This window comes from Macrobrachium nipponense, chromosome 14 (assembly GCF_015104395.2).
Source record: "Macrobrachium nipponense isolate FS-2020 chromosome 14, ASM1510439v2, whole genome shotgun sequence".
In the NCBI taxonomy this organism is placed as follows: domain Eukaryota; kingdom Metazoa; phylum Arthropoda; class Malacostraca; order Decapoda; family Palaemonidae; genus Macrobrachium; species Macrobrachium nipponense.
Genome location: NC_087207.1, coordinates 78,316,341 through 78,339,020, shown reverse-complemented (window position 1 = coordinate 78,339,020; position 22,680 = coordinate 78,316,341). Strand labels below are relative to the sequence as shown.

The 22,680-nt window shown below is 35.7% G+C and overlaps 1 protein-coding gene across 1 annotated transcript in view; it reads right to left on the bottom strand.

Moving 5' to 3' along the window:
• Positions 1–22,680, bottom strand: part of LOC135226609 (hornerin-like) — a 519,588-nt gene that overhangs the window by 8,082 nt on the left and 488,826 nt on the right. The window contains exons 6-8 of the mRNA XM_064266316.1: positions 17,662–17,781; positions 9,653–9,812; positions 7,773–7,787 (exon numbers count right to left, since the gene is read on the bottom strand). Coding sequence (XP_064122386.1) covers positions 7,773–7,787; positions 9,653–9,812; positions 17,662–17,781 — 295 coding nt within the window. The remainder of the gene's footprint in view (positions 1–7,772; positions 7,788–9,652; positions 9,813–17,661; positions 17,782–22,680) is intronic.

The following is a 22,680-nucleotide window of genomic DNA, read 5'->3' as shown; positions in this document are numbered from 1 at the left end:
ATTATATCAGAACTCAGTCGCACCAAAATAATTTCCTATCTTTGACTTCCATCCCTATCAATCCAACAAGATGAATTCATATCTTCACTTCAAAAGTCCATTACATCAAGCTAACTTCTAGATGTAACTTAAAAACTCCAACCAAAATCAAAACGACGCCATTTCCAGCCGTTTATAACTGTGAATGACAAAGCCTCCCCATTCCACTCCCCGAGGAGGAGGAGGAGGAGGAGGAGGAGGGTTATTTGAAGAGAGGAAATAGATCCTTTAGATCTAGAGAGTAAAGTTAACATTGCCCCAATGAGAGAAACGAAGGGCATAACAGCCAGGGTCAGGATGTGATCAACAACAGCTTATTGGAGTGGAAGAGGCAGATGGAGGGGAGAGGGAAGGGAGGGGGGTGTTTCACCCCTCCTATCCCTTGTATACACCACTCCATTAATACAGTAGGATCTTATCTCTTTCTCTCTCTCTTCCCAGCCAGCCACTTTCGGCGTATTGTGTGTGCTGTGCACTCGTTGTGAAGTACTTTCCTACTTGGGATTTCTCTCTGTATTTCAACCATGTCTGTTGTTCGGTTTCTCTCTCGGCTTTCCTTTCCATCTTATTTTTCTCCTTCTTTCTTGTTTTTTTGATCGCCCCCAATTATTTCTGTTTGTTTGTTTGTATGGTGTTTTTACGTTGCATGGAACAACGGGACCAACGGCTTTACATGACTTCCGAACCACGTCGAGAGTGAACTTCTATCACCAGAAATACACATCTCTCACCCCTCAATGGAATAGTCGAGAATCGAACTCGCGGCTACCGAAGTGGCAGGCCAAGACCATACCGACCACGCCACTGTAATTTTTTTTATCTACTTAACATTTATTCTTTTCAGTATTCATTCCCATTCTATCGACAACGGTTTTGTTCACACCCAACGAAAGAGCAACAAACTTTCTTTAGCTTTCTTTGCTCCATGGTTGAGAAAAAATACCCTTAATTTGTTCTTGTCTAATACATATTTTTCTTTGAGTTCGCCATTTCTACGACACTGTCAATCAGTTATTGCATCCACTGATTTCTCGTTTTCTCTTTTCTCACTTCCTAGAAAACACTTCGTACTTCCAAACTATTCCTTCGAACCTCGCTTTCTCTCGCTCCATTTCTTTTCACGCTTTGCAACTGTCATTTCATATTTATTGTGTCAATGAATCCTTCACCCATTCAACGACCCCCACCCCCACCCGCCTCTCTCTCTCTCTCTCTCCTCTATCTCACTCTCTCACACGTGGATGTCACTCTCCTTACCCACTGATTTTATCCCTCCTTCTCCCTCCCTCTCTCTCTCTCTCCCCCACCACCCCCGTCCACCCAATCCCTTTAATAACAGCAAAGTGTCTGTAATGGGATAATTGTCGGGGTTCAGAAGCTGACCTGATGCGCAGAGAGGATAGAGACGAGAGAGAGAAGAGAGAGAGATAGAGAGAGAGAGAGAGAGAGGAGGCACTGACTGCACATAATGGAGACTGATGCACAGGCACCGTTAAAGAGATAGTTCAAACGCTGTAAATGGATGCATGGGAGAAGAGAGAGGGAGAGAGTTTAACATGTCCTGTCATGTAGCTACCCCTTTTCTGTGTATTTTTATCTATCTTAAGAGATAGGAGAGACAGAAGGACAGAAGGGTTACTTATCTCTCTCTCTCCTCTCTTCTCTCTTCTCTCTCTCTCGCTCTCTCTCTCCTATATATCCTATCATATATATATATAACCATATATTTATCTATATCTATATATATTATATATATATATATATATATATATATATATATATATATATATATATATATATATATATATATATATATATATATGTGTGTGTTAGAATGACAGGTGTTGGAGGCGGCTAACAAGATATATATTTTAATTTTTTAATTTATTTTCTTTTAAACCAACTGGAAGAGGTGAAATCCCCCACCCACCCAAGGCTGGCGTTTCAACGTCAGAACTTCATGATTATTCTGACTATTCTGAAAACCAGTAACCTCCAATATAAGTCAGGGTACCTATTGCAAAAAATTAATAAATAAATAGAAAAAATTCTGACGCTAAACTGACTCTGACATGTGAGCTTGAATACACGTCGAGAATAAAAACATCAAGTATTTAGGAGATTATAGACACTAAAACCTATCTTCTTACCAAGTTCCATCATTTAGATATCTTCTTACCAAGTTCCATCATTTAGAGAGATAAAAAAGGAGTCTAATAAAGAATTTTAAAATGCCACCAGGAAAATGCTCATTAGCGATCTTCATCTCAATTAAAAGTAATCAAACAAAACTCGAGTCTTTCTAGAATTCTAAACCGGAGAAGAGTCACCCGATCCCGTTCAGTTCTCATCACGCTGGATAATTATCATTCATCTCGCATCCCCGTCGGCGACTGGGGAGTATCGTGAGCACGATATTCTCCCTAGCAGGTGGCGTCGCTCTGTTTTTTCCTGGATTATTTATTCATTTATTTTTTTTTTTTAAGTTCCAAGCTTCCTAGATCTTTCTTCATTTCTACTTTGATCTTTCAAGTTATTTATCTCTATGATAGTTGTTCTTTGGCTATTTCATTTTCCACATCTTTATAATTTATTGCAATTTTGCTTTATACGTAATCAAATCCCACGTTTTATATAAATTTACATTTATGTTCAAAGATTTTTCTCAAAGATTCACACAACAATTGAGACGATGGTAATTTTGGGAAATGATAAGACACCTTTAAGATAATAATAATAATCATAATAATAATTAATATTAATAATAATGGAGGAACTCACGGACAACATATGTCAAACTAAACCATCCGAAAGACAGAGGTACAAAATATAATAATAATTGCTGCTTGTTTGTTTGTATGGTGATTTTACGATTCATGAAAAGGGCGGAAATCAGAGAGAGAGAGAGAGAGAGAGAGAGAGAGAGAGAGAGAGAGAGAGAGAGAAAGTACTACTGAAAGCAATGTTAAGATTTTATTTACGTTAAGCTTAGAGAGGTTCCTATGAAAAACGTCAAGATCAGATTGGTGGGCGTAAACTGTGTGTGTGTGTGAGAGAGAGAGAGAGAGAGAGAGAGAGAGAGAGAGAACAATAATACCATCGACATTCCTCTTCAGCAGGAGTCTGCAACGGATGATTTATATGGATGTTTCCCAACCTCCTCGTTCTAACGACTCTAAACAAGCCGTAACTACCCGCCTCCTACGCTCCACACACACACACACACACACACACACACACACGCTGCATTCCTAATCTTTTATTTATTTCACCAATATATCATTCATTTATTGGCGTTACTTATTTTAATACAATTTTAACTATTTATTAACTTTATTAATTTTTTTTCTTTTTTAATAAGTGAGATTTCTTCTTTCTCCTTTTCCCTTTCCTTCGTCTGACTTCTTCCTAATGAACACCATTTTATTCTTTGGAAGCTTCAATTTCGAGTCAATGGTTCCCTGTGGTGGCAACTTCTATATGAATAGGGTTCATCTACTGAATAATAATAATAATAATAATAATAATAATTTACGTATTACTTTGTTTCCTTAAAGTACTTTTTATCATCCTCCAGCTCGGATAAATGGCAACAGACACGATGGGGAGTCTGACGGGAGTGGCAATGGGTCACAATGAAACCCACGAATCATTGGAGTGAGAGAGGGAGAGAGAGAGAGAGGGGGACTCTTTGTTTAACGATCAGAAATTGGCGTCAAAGCGACGATGGTTACCATAGCTATAGCAGATTCACATCAACCGTGCATTTGATGTCTAGGCCAGTCCCTTACGACGCTCCTGATTGGCTGTTAATAGGCCAATCACAGGGCTAGAAATTCTCAGTCTCTCTCGAGTTCACATAGGCAGGATGTATGTTCCACCTCTCCTGAGGAATACTTTTGAAAGACGTATCCCTCAGGAGGGAACATATAACCTACCCATGTGAACTCTCGATAAGAGACTGAGAGCTTCCAGCCCTGTGATTGGCTTATCAACAGCCAATCAGGAGCGTCATATGGGACTGGCCTAGACATCAAATGCACGGCTGATGTGAATCTACTATAGTACGTAAATAGGAATACTGCCATGTTAAAATATCCATATCTTGTATTCATACGCCTCTTGAATTACAGAAGGTACAGATATGCCCTGTGATGTGTTCCCTCGATTCAAAATAACCGTGTTCACTTTCACAGTAATACAAAACAAAAAGCTCCAAACTTTGTCAGTCATCCAGATGAGAATCCCCACTAAGTTTTCTTTGGAGCAGTCACTTAAGACATGGAGAAACGCACTGTTTATTTGTACTACTTTCATTTTCTTATGGCATTATACACACTACGCAACGTCAATGGCTATCGTGATGAGTGATATGACGTACGATAATGCTTATTAATAACTTTCCGTCTGCTAATTCTTCGACAAGGCTCTTAATAAGCATGAAATAATATTAAATCTTAAGATAAACAACAGCAATTGTAGTTGTGTTCGAGATTAACTTAGTTCAGACTTTTGACCCTTATGAACTGAAACCCTTGATAACCAGTGGTATTGTTAACACATAATACCCACCTGTGTTATGAATTTCACAGTAAACTTCAAACTATTTAAAAGCCACCTCGCATGATAGCAGCTCAATTCTGGTTATCTATGCATTTATTCTTCATTCGAACCCAAGATATCCTGTTTTTATACAACCACTTAATCTCACCACAATTTATGAAAATACATCTGCTCTTATCGATACTGATAGTATCGATTTTCTTTCGGGTTAGTTTCTCATACGACCTTCAAACGCGATGTATTGCAGTGATTTCAGTCTTGCGTAGACGTATTTCTTTTCCTGACATTCCTGGGGTTGACTTCCAGTCATATATTACCATATGGCGTCAGCTGAAGATTGACCACGACTTAATTTGTTGAGCTGCTTTCGTTTCTAACAAAATTTCATTCGTCAACTCTGGAAAGAACACCTGGCGCCTACGGCTGTCAGATGCTTGTACATTCGTTTCTGAAGGAACTTTGGTTTGGGATTATACTAGGAACTTATCATCCAAGATGTTGTCACCTGCTTAAATATATGCTAACCTGAGTCAGCAGGAGGTACACGAGGTGAACCAATGAAGAAACGTGTTTTCGACAGTGCTTGAGACAGCTCACAAATACACTCCAGCTAATTATATTAATGAATACATGTAACATAGAAAGCAATGTGGTGATCAGTTAGAAACAAAACGAATGTGACAATTACGATAACAAATGTGTAACAAATAGCTCCTCTAGCGATACAGGGGGTCAATACAAGAAAAACAAGGTTTACATTACTCTTAACCATATCACACCTGGGGAACAAAATATTCAGAATGCTGCATCAGTCACTTCCCAATGGAGGAAGCGGACGGAAGAGTTTGTGTTATGAAACAAGACAAAAACAAATGACAATTATAACAAATAAAAGTAATGGAAGAATTAACATTTCATTAACCTCATTGTGCACCAATCATCTGCGTTATTACACATTTGCTTTTGGATTTTTAGAAACATTCTTAATTTCTTTGACATCTAGACACTATGGAAACCAGAATGCTATTCATTTCCTTGAACTCTACACAAAAGTTTACTAATGCTCTTGACTCTGAGCATAAAATGATAAATTATCTTGACTTCGACATATAATTTGATTTTAACCACATTTTTATCACTATTCGTGATTAAGCATGTAACATTATTACACTGAGTGACTTTTAGATAAAATTTAATTAATTCTAGACTCCAGCAAATTCCATTAACTTTCAGACGCAATGTTATAAATTCGATTGTTTTTTTTTGAGAAATTAGACTTTCAGATTATTAATTTTAGACACAACCAAATTCTCTTTACCTTTAAAATGCAATGTTATCAGTTGTATTGACTTTTAGATAAATTAGACTGTCATATTGCAATGTTGATAACTCTGCTGACTTGAGTACCTTCAGTGCTGTAACTTCTCTTTATTAAAAGACCTCCACTGCTGCTGATATTCTTGGTTTTTAAACATACAATACTGATCATTCCCTTGATTTTTAAGACTTATACTGTTGAAAATGCAGTCCAATTTCAGACTGGGAATATTCAACGCGTTCTTAATATTCAGACTTTGTTAATTCTCTTGACTTTCAGATATAGAAAGTTGTCAGTTCCAAAGAGGATATAACCTGTCAAAATTTCTGGAATATTTTCAGTGACAGATTTCATGCATGAGCATCTCACATTTTTATTAAAACAAAAATACTTTATCTAAATACAGCACAATCAAAATTATAATTAAATTCGGTAATAAATTAGATACTTTATTCCTAGCAGACTTAGCCTAAAGTCGATTTAGTATTAAGAATGGCACCCAAATTCAATTAACAACGTCATGCAACATTCTTCAAATGCACAGCAAAAATGCAACCACTCATGTGTGCATGTATAAATACACAGACGTATAAACACTGATTGTACATATATACGCACACAATTTATAATTTTTTAGCTCATACCGAATAGTTTAGCCCTCAAAAGAGGAGCGAGCACAAGAACCCCTTTTTTTTATTTGGTTAATGAAAAATGATCCAATGTCAGAAACAACTTTAAAATCTTTGTAAAGGGAAAGATATAGAATGAGAGAGAGAGAGAGAAAATCAATGCGAATGTCAAGCAAACCACTCATTAAAATCATAAGAATCATGACGCCGTCATCGAAAGCGTATTTGTGACATCCACTCAACGATTAAATTCCAACAGGCAACAGTTGACTACGGAAATCACAGGAGGTGGGTTGGCAACAAATGCAACAAGAGCTGTTTGCATTCGTCCCACTGCTTACATGTGCATGAGAGAATTCGTTCCAAAGCGATTTAAAAACATGGCTTCAAAGTTTTATGAGCTGCAAGAAGGAAACGCCTATCAGTGTTAACAAATAGAAGTTAAATACAATACAGGGTGATTTCAAATCCAAACTGCAAACTTTCAAATACCTCTAAATGAAAACTGAAATGAAAATTGTCATGGAATGCAATCATTCTCAAAGCCGTTAGAAATGCAATACAATCCAAGGTCAATTCTCTCATGCATCCAGGTACCGTACATGACCTGTATACATTACGAACACAATTCGGTTTACAATAAACAAAGGAAGAGAGAGAGAGAGAGGGGGGACAGAGGGAGGGGTTTCAACAGCATACTCGTGCCAGGGCAGCTTAGATAAATAATAGAACGCTTGGCAAATTACATGACAGGAGTGCGGAGGAAAAATATATCTCCGAATGAGGAAAGATGTTTCTTCTTTCCTACGCGCCTCTATTAATCTTTCCTCAACCGTAAATAATTTTTGCTCCGCAAGAGGCCTCTGTCTGTCTGTCTGAATATATTATTCTTAGACTGAATGACTATGCTCCCTTTTTTGAAAAATGAAATTTGTAATTACAAAGGTAATTTTCAAAGATTCTCAATGACAACATATCACTTGAACTTCCCAACCTCTACAAATTTTTTTTTTTTTTTTAATCACTTTTTCTAGCCATTCAGAGCAGAGGGCCACTCCAGTCATATCCATTAAAATATTCGTTCTCATGCTCACAACTTTAGATACAAGGCAGGAGGGGGGATAGGGAGAGAGGGGAGGGAGGGAGGTCAAGCAAGGCATCTTTGTCAAGATGGAGGGGGTATAACAAGAGTAGGGCCAATGAACAGGGCTAATGGTTGTTACCTGTATTCTCGGTCCCTGCAACACACAACACGCCCCAGGTGAAAGAAAACGGGAATATGAGAAAAAGAAAACGAGGAGCTGGCTTACGGAGGTGCTGTCGAGCGCTGGGTGTGGAAACTTTCTCTAAATCACATTTAATAAAAGGATCGTGATCTAATTAAAAATAAAATCTCACTACCAACAAGATGTTGCTAAGAAAATGTTTCCAAAGCTTCAACAAAGCGTGACAAAGATTTTTTTGTGAGATATATTAACTTGTCAAAAAAACAAAGAGCTGTGATTTTTTATCTAATTTCTAATGTATGAAAAGTAAGAAAGCAAACGAGAAAATGTCAGCATAGGCAAAAATCTAAATCAAAATCGCAATGTAAGATTCTACTTTCAAAATATGAGATAAAATATCCAAATGGAAGTGAGACAGAGAAATACTTCACACCAGCACTGAAAAAAGTACACGGGAAAATAAATAATATCACCAAAGGAGAGGTCTGATATATAAAGCATGAAATGGTATCATGAAAACGCATGGCAAGACACTACAGTACTGCAGTACAGTAGATCATTTTGAGGTGACAATGACCAATTAGGTCTACAGAGAAAAAAAAGATGCTACAATTACATAAAAAGAAACATGGACAGAGAAATTTCGAATTTGGGCAAACCTTTCTGAGACAGAGACAGAAACATTATCATCATACGTTTTACACAATACTTTCATGCTTTGCAAAAGGGCTACGGTACTTTTATTTTATTATACGCCACTGGAATGGCCAAAAAATAAGGGGCACTACGGATAAGTCAAAGACCTGTATCCAACATTTTTAAAAATGCTTAGAATTTCTCAAAAGGGATCACACGACTATCTGACATAAAAACATAGCAGCCTGGTGTTTCTGCTATGACCTAAACACATCAGAAAATCTGGGTATTTTTTTTCATCAGATCAGAAGCAACAAGTAAGGGATTTAGTAGTGATTTCATTTATAAACCTGGCGATCCAGTAAGTGATATACGGCGCCATTATTTTTATTGGGGAGAGTTTTTCTTTTATAAACATGAATGGGAATCTATGAAACTAATAATTAAAAACCTGGTATTTAGGAAAATATATGTATCTAATAATTAAAACCTGGTATATATAATATATATATAATTATATATATATATATATATATATATATATAGATATATATATATATATATATAATATATATACACACACACATATATATATATATATATATATATATATATATATATATATATATATATATATATATATATATATATGTTAAATTTTGTTAAAGGAAAATTAAAAAATTTTACCCCAGAAATCGAGGAAATAATAACCTATAAAGCCTTTTATCCAAAATGACAATTTCTTCCTAAAATTCTACTCATTAGAAATAGAAATACTAAGACAAGGATAAAAAAAAATTACAGTTATTGTATAAATACTGAAAAGTATAAGGGAATAGAAACTCAAAAAAAAGCTAAGATGAAAATCCATTTTTAGTCCATCAGAAAGTAGATCAATTTGCACATGTAAAAAATTTAAATAATAAAAAATTCAGTCTCAGGTATATAAAATTAATCCTATATAAACGTACAGCATTCATGATGAAAAGATTCACGAATGCTATGTTCAATTAAACCTAGACAGATAACATATGTTTGATTTCCTTCAGTTTAACAAAATTCATTTATAAAAAAATAAATTAAAATAAATTTAAGTTAAAAATTCATTTAAAACTAATCTGTTAAAAAGTTCAAAATCGTCTCACCCAAGAATAGTCTACAAACCGAAACTAGAACCAGGCAGAAAAAAACCCAGTGGTTTTACACAAAGGGGGAAGGCTGGGTCCCTCCCACCCACTCACCATTTAATGTGGAGTTTGAAGACTTCTTCGAACATACGAAGGGTGAGGGTGGTACCCCGGTACATGGTCCCGCAGAAGACGCCCACGCCCACACAACACATCAGCGTCGCGATGAGGGTGGCGTAGGGTACCCGCGTCATGCATTCTCTGCATTTCCGACCTGGGAAAGAAAAAAGGAAAATCAAAATATGGCCATTCCAATTTTCCCCTGTTTCCGGAGATACGTACGCCAGTTAGAATTCAATTGTTTTTAGCTTGTATCTGTCTATTCACCATTAAAAAATATTTCGGTAAATACGAAGTTTCATAGCTTAAGACGTTAGTTAAAATGTCATGGTGTCAATACAATTATTATTATTATCATTATTAATCAGACAAAGACTTCTTTCAGTTTTCTTCTAAAGATTGAAAAAGAAACCCACAAAATTACTGTGTATAACATGTTTACTTATAAATATTTAAATTCGATTTTACTCAGCACTCGAGTACTTTCAGGCCCTATCTGTGGCCCTTTTTCAGGAGATGCGTACAGTAATTTTGTGGGTTTCTTTTTCAATTAGCATTATTGTTGCTGTGTTGATGAAGAGATATGTTGAAAATATAATGGCAACCCCTCTACAAAAGTACTTTTAAAGGCAAATTCTTACAATTAGCAATCTCGTCATTTGGTCGGACTTCTGGAAAAGGCATTGTCTTTAACTCTTCTGGGCACTAGCCTCAAATGAAGTGCTAATGAACTCTTTGGCGTAAGTTCCCTGGGGTTTAGGTATCAAACGACCGCATAAATAGGAGTTAAGTCTGCCCTGCCATGCCCTGCCATGCCCTACTGATTCCCCTCCGGGTATGTCTCATTTAATCACTTACCCACCGCCTGTTGGACACCAGGCCTACTGATTTAAAGCCAACGTCAAAAGGTTTAGTCAAAAGAAGTTCCCGTCGTACTTCTCGCATCTAGAAGTGACGATATACTTGTCAAAAGGCCTTGGTTAATCCCTGGTTACTACAAAGCCATTTAATTACATGGCGTCAATTACCGCAGAGGGCTTGCGTCACTGCGTAATCAAATAGCGTGTGATCAAATACGAAGCGAGATTGCTGAAATCTCACTGTAATATATTAAAAACCACAAATAACAGCATTCATTTGCCAACAGCCTTGAAGTAATTTTCGAAGTCTGAGAGAGAGAGAGAGAGAGAGAGAGAGAGAGAGAGAGAGAGAGAGAGAGTTTTAGAAATCTCCAGGCGATACCAGACGAGATGAATAGACACACGTTTATAACCACAAAAAAACAAAGAAACACAGACACACACACACACACACACATATATATATATATCTATATATATATATATATATATAGCTAGTAGTAACCAGAGTGAGAGAGAGAGAGAGAGAGAGAGAGAGAGAGAGAGAGAGAGAGAGAGAGAGAGAGAGAGAGAGAATTTAATAATTTTCAGACAAACCAGGCAAGAGAAGGTCAATGCACGCTTAGTACATATCAACAGAAACACATATGTAAGTGTGTATATATTATGTAGATGAATATATGTGAATAATATAATATAAATATATATATATATATACATATATATATGTATATATCTATACATACACATATGAATATATATATATATATATACATGTAAATCACTGAAAACGAGAGAGAGAGAGAGAGAGAGAGAGAGAGAGAGAGAGAGAGAGAGAGAGAGAGAGAGAGAGCCATCTTCAAACTGAGCCATCGGAGAGATAAGTCCTTTCAACAAACAGTTTACGACTGGCGACAGTTAAACCAGGCTGTCAAAGAGGAGACAAGTAGGCTTATCTCAGAGGTCTATTGACTCAAGTCAAGATAGCAGTTGCCAACAACCTCCAAAAGCCTTAAAAAACTCACAATAACCTCACAACTCACTCATAAACCCACACGCCACAACCTCATTATTTCAGCATATTTAAAAAAAAAATAATTGCTAGTGACAGAGAATAGAACCACAAAAATAATTCCACGTCGCTTTCTCTTTTTGTTCTTACCCAGGAGATACAGTGATATCATGCAACAATCCTAAAAATACAGATTTCACATATAAGTTGAGCTTTCTCCGCTACCGAATCTCTCTCTCTCTCTCTCTCTCTAACACACGCACACACAAAAGGTATGCGGTATGCCCCAGGCCATCATATACAAACATACACCCCCACAATTGTATATACTTACATAGTATAATATACATGTGTGAATGCATGTATTTAAACATATATATATATATATATATATATCATATATATATATATATATATATATATATGAGTACACACACATTAGGGTATATATTTATGAATTATGCCAAACTAATTCCTAGATTTATCTCTCAATGCTGTAATATACGAGTTTACAAGTCAATATCTCTGCAAGTAACAAAACAAAAGGGTCTGTAACTTGTATATACTTATTTCGTACATTAATTAGGACCCGGGAGAGAGAGAGAACAACTCATCATCAATTCTCTGAGTAGGCTGTAGAAGGCCACAGAAACCTGTCATTTTCCCCCATGAAAGAAAACGCAATTAACCGACTTTAACAAAAATTTACTTGTCAAAAATGAAACACCAAGAACTGAGGTTCTATGAACTTATAATTAAGCATTAAGTCTACCAACACTAAACCAGTGGTTCTCAACTATTTTATGACCACGCCCCCTCTACGAGTTGGCCCTTCCCTCCACCCCCCCTTTGCATTTATGAGTAAAATTCCTTTGTAGATTTATAAAAAAAAAAAAAAATAAATAAATAAAAAACACACACACACACGAGAGAAAGAGAAGGGGTTTCCAGGATCTGGAGGGAGGTCTAACTAGAGTAGCAGATTATAGGAAACTAACGTTATTATTTTTTCACTCTTGTGAAGAGAATAACGAATGTAATCAGAGAATTAAAAATTTCCCCATGGGGCTCACGCCTCCCCTGGGAATTTCTGACGTCCACCAGGTTTCTATACACCCATAAAAATAAACTAAAAGATATTACAGTATAATATTAAAAATGCTAAATATCAAAACTTCTCGGACCGCCATAATTTTTAAGATATAAAGCTGGAACTTCTACCACTAACTTGGAACGAATGACAAGAGTCTTGGGGTATTTCAAAACGGCAGTGAATGACGTGGAGAATATTTAACATTGTTAATTAATATACAGGCTCTGTTTCACTGACATTCTTACATTGAAAAAAAGAATTCTCTCACCACTTTTGTTTTCTCAGATTCAGTTGGAAAATAATAAATTCGAGGCTGTTTTACTCAGAACTAATAAAATAGAATGATGGAAGAGCACAATGAAAGACAGTAACAGTTAAAAACACGAATAAACAATGAAAAAAAAACACCACCTTTACTGATAACATTGCATTAGTGAAGACTAATAGTTTTCAGTTACATTGCATAAATAAAACAAATTAATTACGTTAATTCAATGCAACATGAAATAATGATCTCACGAATGATGCCTCAATGAAATCTTGTGATCAGATTTATTGTACTAGTGAAATCTAACGTAATTTTTTTATAAATTACATTTTGAAAAATTGTATACTCATTTGAACTACGTTAATAAAACCTACAATATTTTTTTCAGTTGCAACACTTGAACCTTGCTTTCTTCAGAAATGGATCAATAATAACTTACATTTTATCAATTACACTGAATTGAAGTAAACTCATTTTTAATTTCATTACAACATTAAACTTCACGTTTAACATATTATTTATCAATGGCGCAAAATAAATTTCTGTCAGGCAAAGAGCTCCAATGAAACCTAAAAAGATCCAGTCATTACAGCTTACCAATACAGTCTCCAGCATTTAAACTTTACCAATAAATTCTAAGAAAACATTTATATGAAACTACCTGACACAAATAAACGCTAAGAAGTTTCGTCAGTGACAGCAGATTGGGTCCGCAGCGCCTAAAACAGTACATATTGCGTCAAAGAAATCGTAAACGGCGTCCGTGACGGTAATTACGTAGTAGCTGTCTACGGCAAGGTCTATACAGACATATCTGTCTACGGTTTCTCGCTCATGTGTCAGGCTAGACATGGTCCTGTACTCGAGGAGAGAGAGAGAGAAAAAAAAAAAGCAGTTTGGACAGGCGGAAATGATGACGATCTCACTTCGAGGGCGTAGGATGTATCGCGTGATAAAGACGGCATACATGGGTGGAAGCATCGTGATAGGATACATGGGTGGAAGCCTGTAGTTTGGGAGTGCGCATTTCGAAAGAGAAATGTTTACTTGAGTGAAACCAGCATTGGGATACATGCACGCTTTGGAAGTTTGGGGTGGATGCATGGGTGGAAGTCTACTAGTCTGGGATACATGGGTGGATGCTTAGTGGGTCATCTCTCTCTCTCTCTCTCTCTCTCTCTCTCTCTCTCTCTCTCATTCTAAATTCATCTCTGTTTACGCTCATACCTGTCATTTGATTACTCATGACTAAGTCAACATGAAATTAACGAGGCATTTTTTCGAATTACGAGGGCACCTGAAGGCAACTGAGAAGCAAAGAGGAAAAATAATGGTTTTACATTATTTTTCTCCATTTCTTGATATCATATAGCAATTTTTATATATAACTATACATACACACACACATATATATATATATATGTATGTATGTATGTATATGTGTGGACAGAAATACCTTCAGTAGCCACACGGTTTAATCTACATTAAAGTTTTGGTCTTCAATGATCTACAGCAGGTAAAACGCCTCTTTAGAATGACCTAATAACGTGAAATTCGGAATGAATAATTCCCTGAACATCAACCGGCCGTTTCACAGGCCCACCCACCGCTAACAGCCACGAGTTTCATCAGCTTTGTATGGTTTCGGTAGTGGCAACCAGCAACGAGGACGCTATAAGGTTTCTTATTCAATAGATTACTGAGGGAGTTTACATAATCGCCAGTCGAGTGAGACTGCTTCACGAGAAATATATTATGGCGTTCAGTGACTGATGGAAGGTTTGCAATCGAATAACGTACATGATACCGGTGGTCATGAAGACTGCACGTGTTATTTTATTCAAATGTTTCATAAAGGAATAAAATATATAAGCACATACATATACATATATTTACATGCAAATAAATTCTTCTGTTAAAACAGGATACGTTTCAAGTATAAAAGGCCCATTAAAACACCCTGCTTTAAAAATAAGGACTATACTATTTCCGTGGACTGAAGTCAGTCCACCGAAATATAGTCCTTAGTTTTAAACCAGTGTTTTAGTGGGCCTTTTATACTCGAGATATATATACATATGTATATATATCTTGATCAATATACATATATATTATATATATATATATATATATACTATACATACATACACACACATACACACACACACACACACACACACACACACACATATATATATATATATATATATATATTATATATATATATATATATATATATATATACATATATATATATATATATATATATACATTTAAATATATATATATATAATATAGATATATATATATATATATATATATATGATATAAGACATACCCAATTTTGTTGCATTACTTGCAACTATATCTCTGTATGGTAGAGAGATTCCAGGCAATGAATATTTAATATTTTATGCTCAAAAACCTTTAGTAATGAAAGATACCAACTGACGGTCAATGAAACGAACTGTTTCAACCGAAATCTGTACCTTAACCTCATTTCGACAAAACGAGTTATCTATATGACGCTCTTCATTATTTATTTTATTTTATTATTTATTTTTTTTTTTTTTTTTGCAGAGGAACCTCAGACGGGCAAAAAACATCAGCTTCATACATACATAATCCTCAGAATTGTGTACAAGTACTATATCATACGTGCAATGCATCAAAACCTTCTCCAAAGGAATAAAATTCTGATACTACAAATTTCAAATTTCAGACATGGTATACAGGGGAAATATACTTATTCGGCCACAAACAGTCTGAAGAGTTAATTATCACGCCCTGGCAATCTACTACTCAACAGTGCGGCCTACTTCTTAGCAATAGGTTGCCAGGGCACTATACAATGAAAACAAAACTTACAGGACTCTCCATGGGGATCTGATGGTATATAAGAGTTGACAATTAAAACATGTTCAAGTTGAAGAAGTTGGACAGCTATGGGCACGAATGAAGATTAAAAGGCGGAAGAAAACACATCTGGGGCATTGACAAGGAATATCAAGAGCGCGCCATTAGCGACTCACCGTAAGCTGTCACCTTCCAACAGCTCCGAAGTTCCAAACCAGTATGGCGATATTACTTGTGACTTTCCTCATATAACAACATAAAAGACAGTAACACAAAAAGACAACATCATTTTGTGGTTTATTTGAAGTATTCAGACAAAAACAAATACGTATACAAGGCATGCAAACACTACATTGGATAGCTTTAGATCACGATGCAAGAAAGCAACAAAACAACAGTGAGTGCGGCCTAAACCGAGACAGACTGAAGCCAGTCCTTCGGCTTCATTAAAAGGGTAACACTAGCTTAAGAAGTAAAGGGCATAAAAGACAGCGGAGTACCCGAGAAGGCCGTTCATTTGATGCACAGAAACGCCGGAAGTACCAAGAATCATATGTCCTTCTGGACCGGAAAACAAAGTACACATTGGGCCTACCATTTTCTTCCGTCAGGGGAACGGAAACACAGGTAAAGGAAACCGAAGAAAATAACTGAAAAATGAAGTGAATGGACAACAAAGGAGCTCAAACTAATTACGAGAGAAGTGTTAAAAATAAACTAAGCTCTGCAGCGACCTCAATCTTATTGCCATTAACGAAAATAAAAGAAACTTGGTGATTTAATTTTTGGAGTATAGGAAAAAATCAAGATATACCAAAAAATGTAAACAACTTAAGAATGACTGTGTATTTGGCTGAAATCCCTTGATGATCCAGTAAGGCTAATAGTAACATACTTGAGTACGATTAACAATAAAGGAGCATCAGTTGGTATCTTTTTTATTGTGGAAGACTTCACCGTGAAGTTTTATAACCTGAAACCATTCTTTAATTCTCTCAATCACGAACAGTCTAGGAAATAGATGAAAGAAAGTAAACAAAAACTATTATAAAATTGAAACAGTAAAAAAATAATTAACAATAGCCATTTGACACTTACGTAAAGTAAGGCTAAAAAAACACATATGCTAAATGAATAAAGAAAGTAAAAAAAAATATATATCACATAATCAAAACAGTAAAAGATCATCAACGATAGCCAGTCCACACTTGAGTAACCTAAGGAATAAAATAAAACACACATTAAATAAAAAAAAAGACACACAAGAAAGACATTTAGTATCATGACAGATTAATTCATTTCAAAACAACATAAGAAATCGACCAACTGAACTAAGATGATGTTTAAAATCCAGGCAGCAAATGCAAGGCTATAATGATTAATGATCAGACGCCAAAACCATAAGCTACAAGTATCTATATAACAAGCAAGACTGCGAAATCCTACAAGCTACATTTAATATACCAATTACATACTCTTTACACTCCAAGAGATTAGCCAATCCTACTCCCCAGCATCCCTCGATTATATGTATGTATATATATTATATATATATATATATATATATATATATATATATATATATATATATATATTTACACGCGCATACAAATATATGTGTTTATTTTATATTATACATATATATACATATTTACGTATAATTCTCAAAATACCATAATTGACGAGCAACATGCCAAAATCTAGAGGAATCTTCTCTCTGTAGTACTGACAAAATCACCTACAATAAGATAAACAGAAGCACTGTCAAAAAAATCACGGGGTCTTCTACAACAGGCAAGAGAAAAAGGGAGGGTCGAGGGATGGCCCCTAGGGAACCCCTCTACGGGAGAAGCCTTCTGCTGCTACTGCTCTAAGAGGGAGGAGGAAAGGTCACTGGGAAGACACAAGACATACCGCCCCAGCAGCAGCAGCAGCAACAGCAGCAGTAGTAGCAGCAGTTGCCGCAGGCACAGCATTCGCAGATGACGCTGAGTCGCAAACACCAGTATTCGCAGTTTCCCATCAGGGAGGGACCTGGGATTACCCACAATGCACCGTTAAAACACTGGGTTGTTGAGGAGACATCAATTTATATAAAGCACCATCACACGCACATATCGCCTTTGGCCATCATTTTTAATCGGGGGTAGAGAAGGGGGGGGGGGATACAAAGAGATGGGGGTCAGGGGCACAGGTATGAAGAGTAACAACTGACATTATATGATTAGAATGAATTCAAAGTGGAATTTCTTGGAAGATCAGCATCATCGCAAGCCCGATTTCATTTGTTTTCAGCTTTGGCGGCAAAACACGAAACAAATCGGGAAAATTGTTCTTAAGTACTATACATTTTCAGTTTGAAGTAACGCATTTGAAAACAATATACTTGAAATGAAAAAAGACAAAATATAGAACACAGTAACGTGACAATTATTCTGTAAACCATCAGGACATGAAAGCGATATATTACCACATACACAGCCAGTAAAACATGGCGGAATAGACGCAGATTCAACGAGCCAAGCAACAGGAACGAAGAGCGAGTTGCCCGGGCCACTATTGTCACTGACAATCTACAGGCTGCTCCTACAGCCCTACACAGCAGGTAAGCAGACACTAAGTACACCTATCGCTCGATCACCAACTGCCAACTGGATTATATAAACTAAATGTAAGCCAATTCTTTCACCACCACACCGTATATAAAACTCGGGACTTCCGGTATAAGCAAAGCCTCAATATAGATACGTGAATTCTACGTATAATCAAACGTATGCGTGGACCCAAAGAAGCAGAGGAATGGTGCGTAATTACCTTATTGTTTGTGAAAAGATATGACTTTTTTTTTTATCTAAAAGAAACATTCGTGCACTTGAGAATATTGTGATTTGACAAAGCGTTCCCTCGCCCTCTCCCGAGCGTGCGTGTCAAATCCAATTAGACCTACGTGAATATGTCGTGGACAACAATAATACTATGATGCTATTAGGAAGCAAATAGATTCTAACTACTGTGGATGGGGCTAATACAATAGGCCTTGGGCGCTTAAGGAAGACATCGAAAGCTTCTATAGAGAGCTTCTACAGCAGCAAAAGGCTAAAACAAAAACAGCAAAAACAAGTATAGGTGTTCTAATGAAAGAGTATGAATCTAATGGAAATATCAATGGCAAATATACAAAAAAGTTTTATAAGTACTTCCTTTAAAAAGATTATTTTAACTAGGCAAAGTTCTATTTGGCATTCGTAGTAATCAATAAATAAAAAAAAGTCTTTGTACCATGGTTAAACTGTCCTTGTTCAGGAACAGCAGCAATGATACTCAAAATGAAAATGTACGTATGTATCATCGATGGAGAAGAAAACTCAGTACGTTGTAAGAGCATTTAACTTTAAATAAAAATTTTCAAAGAGAAAAAAAAAATGACGGTTTAAAATACTCTCAAGTTTAAAAGATTTAAGCTTTTTTCTCATGTATGAACATTTATGGTAATCAGTTTCCTGAATATGAGAGAGAGAGAGAGAGAGAGAGAGCGAGAGAGAAGAGAGAGAGAGAGAGAAGAGAGAGAGAGAGAGAGAGAAATTTATAAGATATGCGATTGCAGTTATATATACGTGTATATATATATATATAAACCGACTATGCTTTTCACAAATGTTTGAAAATTAACATCATTTCTTCTAAATTTCGGTCATTATCCTCGAAGGATATAATAAATTTCGAACCAAAATTTTTACGGATGTTAATGCATTGTGAAACTGCTGTTGACTTGATGTCAAAAAGTCTAGTTCATCACTTCTTTTACAACGAATATATACATATATATATATATATATATATATATATATATATATATATATATATATTCTATATATAATATACACACACACAAACACACACACTTTCTCTCTCTCTCTCAACAAATCACCAAATACACAATAAAAGTCAGAAGTTCAATACTAATTTCTGTGATTTTAGCTTCAATATTCAATATATACGTACATACTTGTACATTAATATATACATGCCTACATACTTACATATATACAGACACGATCATATATATATATATATATATATATATATATATATATATATATATATATTATATTAATTTCAATGCATGTAATTGTAACCACTCTGACACGTGATTTATATACTCTCATTACCACAGTGAGAATTAAACACTGCTGGATGCAAATCCTAACCATTTTCAGCCTTATTTCTAAGCCTTTAGAGAAGAACTTCGATAATAATTATGGTTTAGAAATGAAACCTAAACCGGCCAGGATTTACAGCCAGCCTTTAACTTTCATTGGGATAATGACAGATACATGTATATCTGTGTGTGTATACTATCACCCCATGTAACACTCCTGTAATTATATTTAAATACAAAAATTATATTTAAATACAAATTACAGTAAAGAAAATTCAAATACAATAATCAACGTTTTTGCTCGATCAGTACCACGTAAAGCTTTAGTGTTAGGCGAGTAACATGACTCGATTCGATAAGTACAGTAAACATCGTACCGCCGGACAAATTCTCCCACAAAAGAATAGAGAAAGTTCCTCCTCCAATACGGAGGAAATCCTAGAGAGGGTCTCTCTCGGGTCTTTATCTCGATCTAGCTCTAGATAGCCTGATAAGTTTACCAAACAAAGACTTAAGCTAACTGGCAGACTAAACAAACGAACGAGAAATGCCCACAAACCACAAACCATCTTCAACTCATACAGACTTCTTCTTCTTCGCCTTCTTCTCCCGAGTCTAGTAGGCCTCGAACGTTTAATCCCGGGGACATTTAAGGAACGAGTGTTTAGGCCTATTGAAAGGAAGGGCATCTTGCATGGAAGGTAAACAAAGATTCTGGTTCGGGACACGTGCACCAATAATAGAACCGAGAGAGAGAGAGAGAGAGAGAGAGAGAGAGAGAGAGAGAGAGAATGTTGTGGTTAGGGCGAGAGTGGCAAAGTGCACTCTGATGGGCTTTGAGATTCTACCGGAGTGTATTGCTTAGATACACATAATGCATGTACAAAAACGTGCACAAACACACATAATATACTATGTGTGTGCGCGTGTATGTGTATGTATATATATGTATATGTATATATATATATATATATATATATATATATATACACAATATATATACATATATAATATTCAATGATTCATCTCCATTGCCTGAGAGCTTGTCTTAATTCTCTTTTTCTTCTGATTCCTCCACGTATTTGACCAATCTCAATCCGCGATGTGGTACGTGTTTTTTTTTTTTTTTAACACTAATATACAGGCAAGGGTCTCAGGATTAGAGACCGAGCTGGCAACGGGCAATGTTGTTCCTTGCATTAATGAAGGCCAATTTGTGTTATCTACGTAGTTCTAAGGCCGTTTAATAATACGTAGTATAAACATATAAGGCAGAGGAAGAAAAAAGAGGCCAGTTCGTATATTTCTCAAGCAGCTAGAAACCATTGAGCAGTTATATTTTGTGTGGTCTAATTTTTTAACTTTCAATTACTTAATATGTAGCAACCTACGACTAACATGAAAAGACATTCTTCTGGTGTGACTCACATGACAAAGAGTTTTGTCTATAATCTGCATCTCACACACAAATAAACACTCATGGCAAAAAAAGGCTGCACTGAATAGATGGATCAGCTCTGAATTCCATTATTTACCTACAAAGAACAGCCAGTTTCAAAGACCAAAATAAATTCTAAGTCAATAGCATTAGAATGGTAAGCTACACGTAGTAGAGAACAACGAGAGATGAACTTAAGTCGAATCTGTCAACAAAAAACGTTGAGACACTAAATCATCTGCGCTATGAATAAAAATACTATTGTCATAGTTTCGAGTGATCTCGTTTTCGGAAGACACAGGCGACTGTTAATCTGAGGAAAGAGTGATGCATATTACCCCAGGGAAAGAAGATTTTGGCTTACCCTCTGAGATGAGACGATAAGAAAGGTGATAACCTAAGGTAAGTGACAAGTAAAAGAGGATATGACATTCCTTGGTACGACTGAAAGGAGTAAACTTAAGACAATAATCTGAAGACCACAATCTGGAGGCAGTAATCTGAAGACAATAATTTAAAGACAATACTCTAATGACAACAACCTGAAGACAATAATTTGCAGACAGTAATCTGAAGTCAATAATCAAAAGACAACAATATGAAGGCAGTAATCTGAAGACAATAATCGGCAGCCAGTAATCTGAAGGCAGTAATCTGAAGGTAATACTCTAAAGAAAACATTCTGAAGACAACACTATGAAGGCAGTGATCTGAAGACAAAAATCTAAAGACAGTAATCTGAAGGCAATAATCTGAGCTACGAACGAAACGTAACCTCAAGTGATTTATAGACGAGGCTTCTATCACTGTCGTCTCGGGTTCCCAGAGACCCTTTCTTGCCAAGCAACACTTTGGAGGAGTTACTTTTTGATGCTCTTCATGAGATTCATCTAAACCTTTGCTTTAACCTATGAAAAGGTGCCCATTTTAAAATAGATTATAGATATAATTCAGACATAAAATACACACACATATGCACGTACGTACACGTGTACACACACACACACATATATATATATATATATATATATATATATATATAAATATATATATATATATATATATATATATATATATATATATATATATATATATATATATATATATATATATAAAGCCCTTACCTTTCACAGGGAATAGTTTCAAAGAACATACAACGCAGACCACTAATAAATTCACTCTTTAACCGCGGAACATAAATACATTACATTAAGACATTTTGATAAAGAATTTCAAAACAAAACAGAAAAAAATAACGTCCAAAAGGAAGGAGAGAGAGAGAGAGAGAGAGAGAGAGAGAGAGAGAGAGAGAGAGAGCAATGAATATGTAAATAAG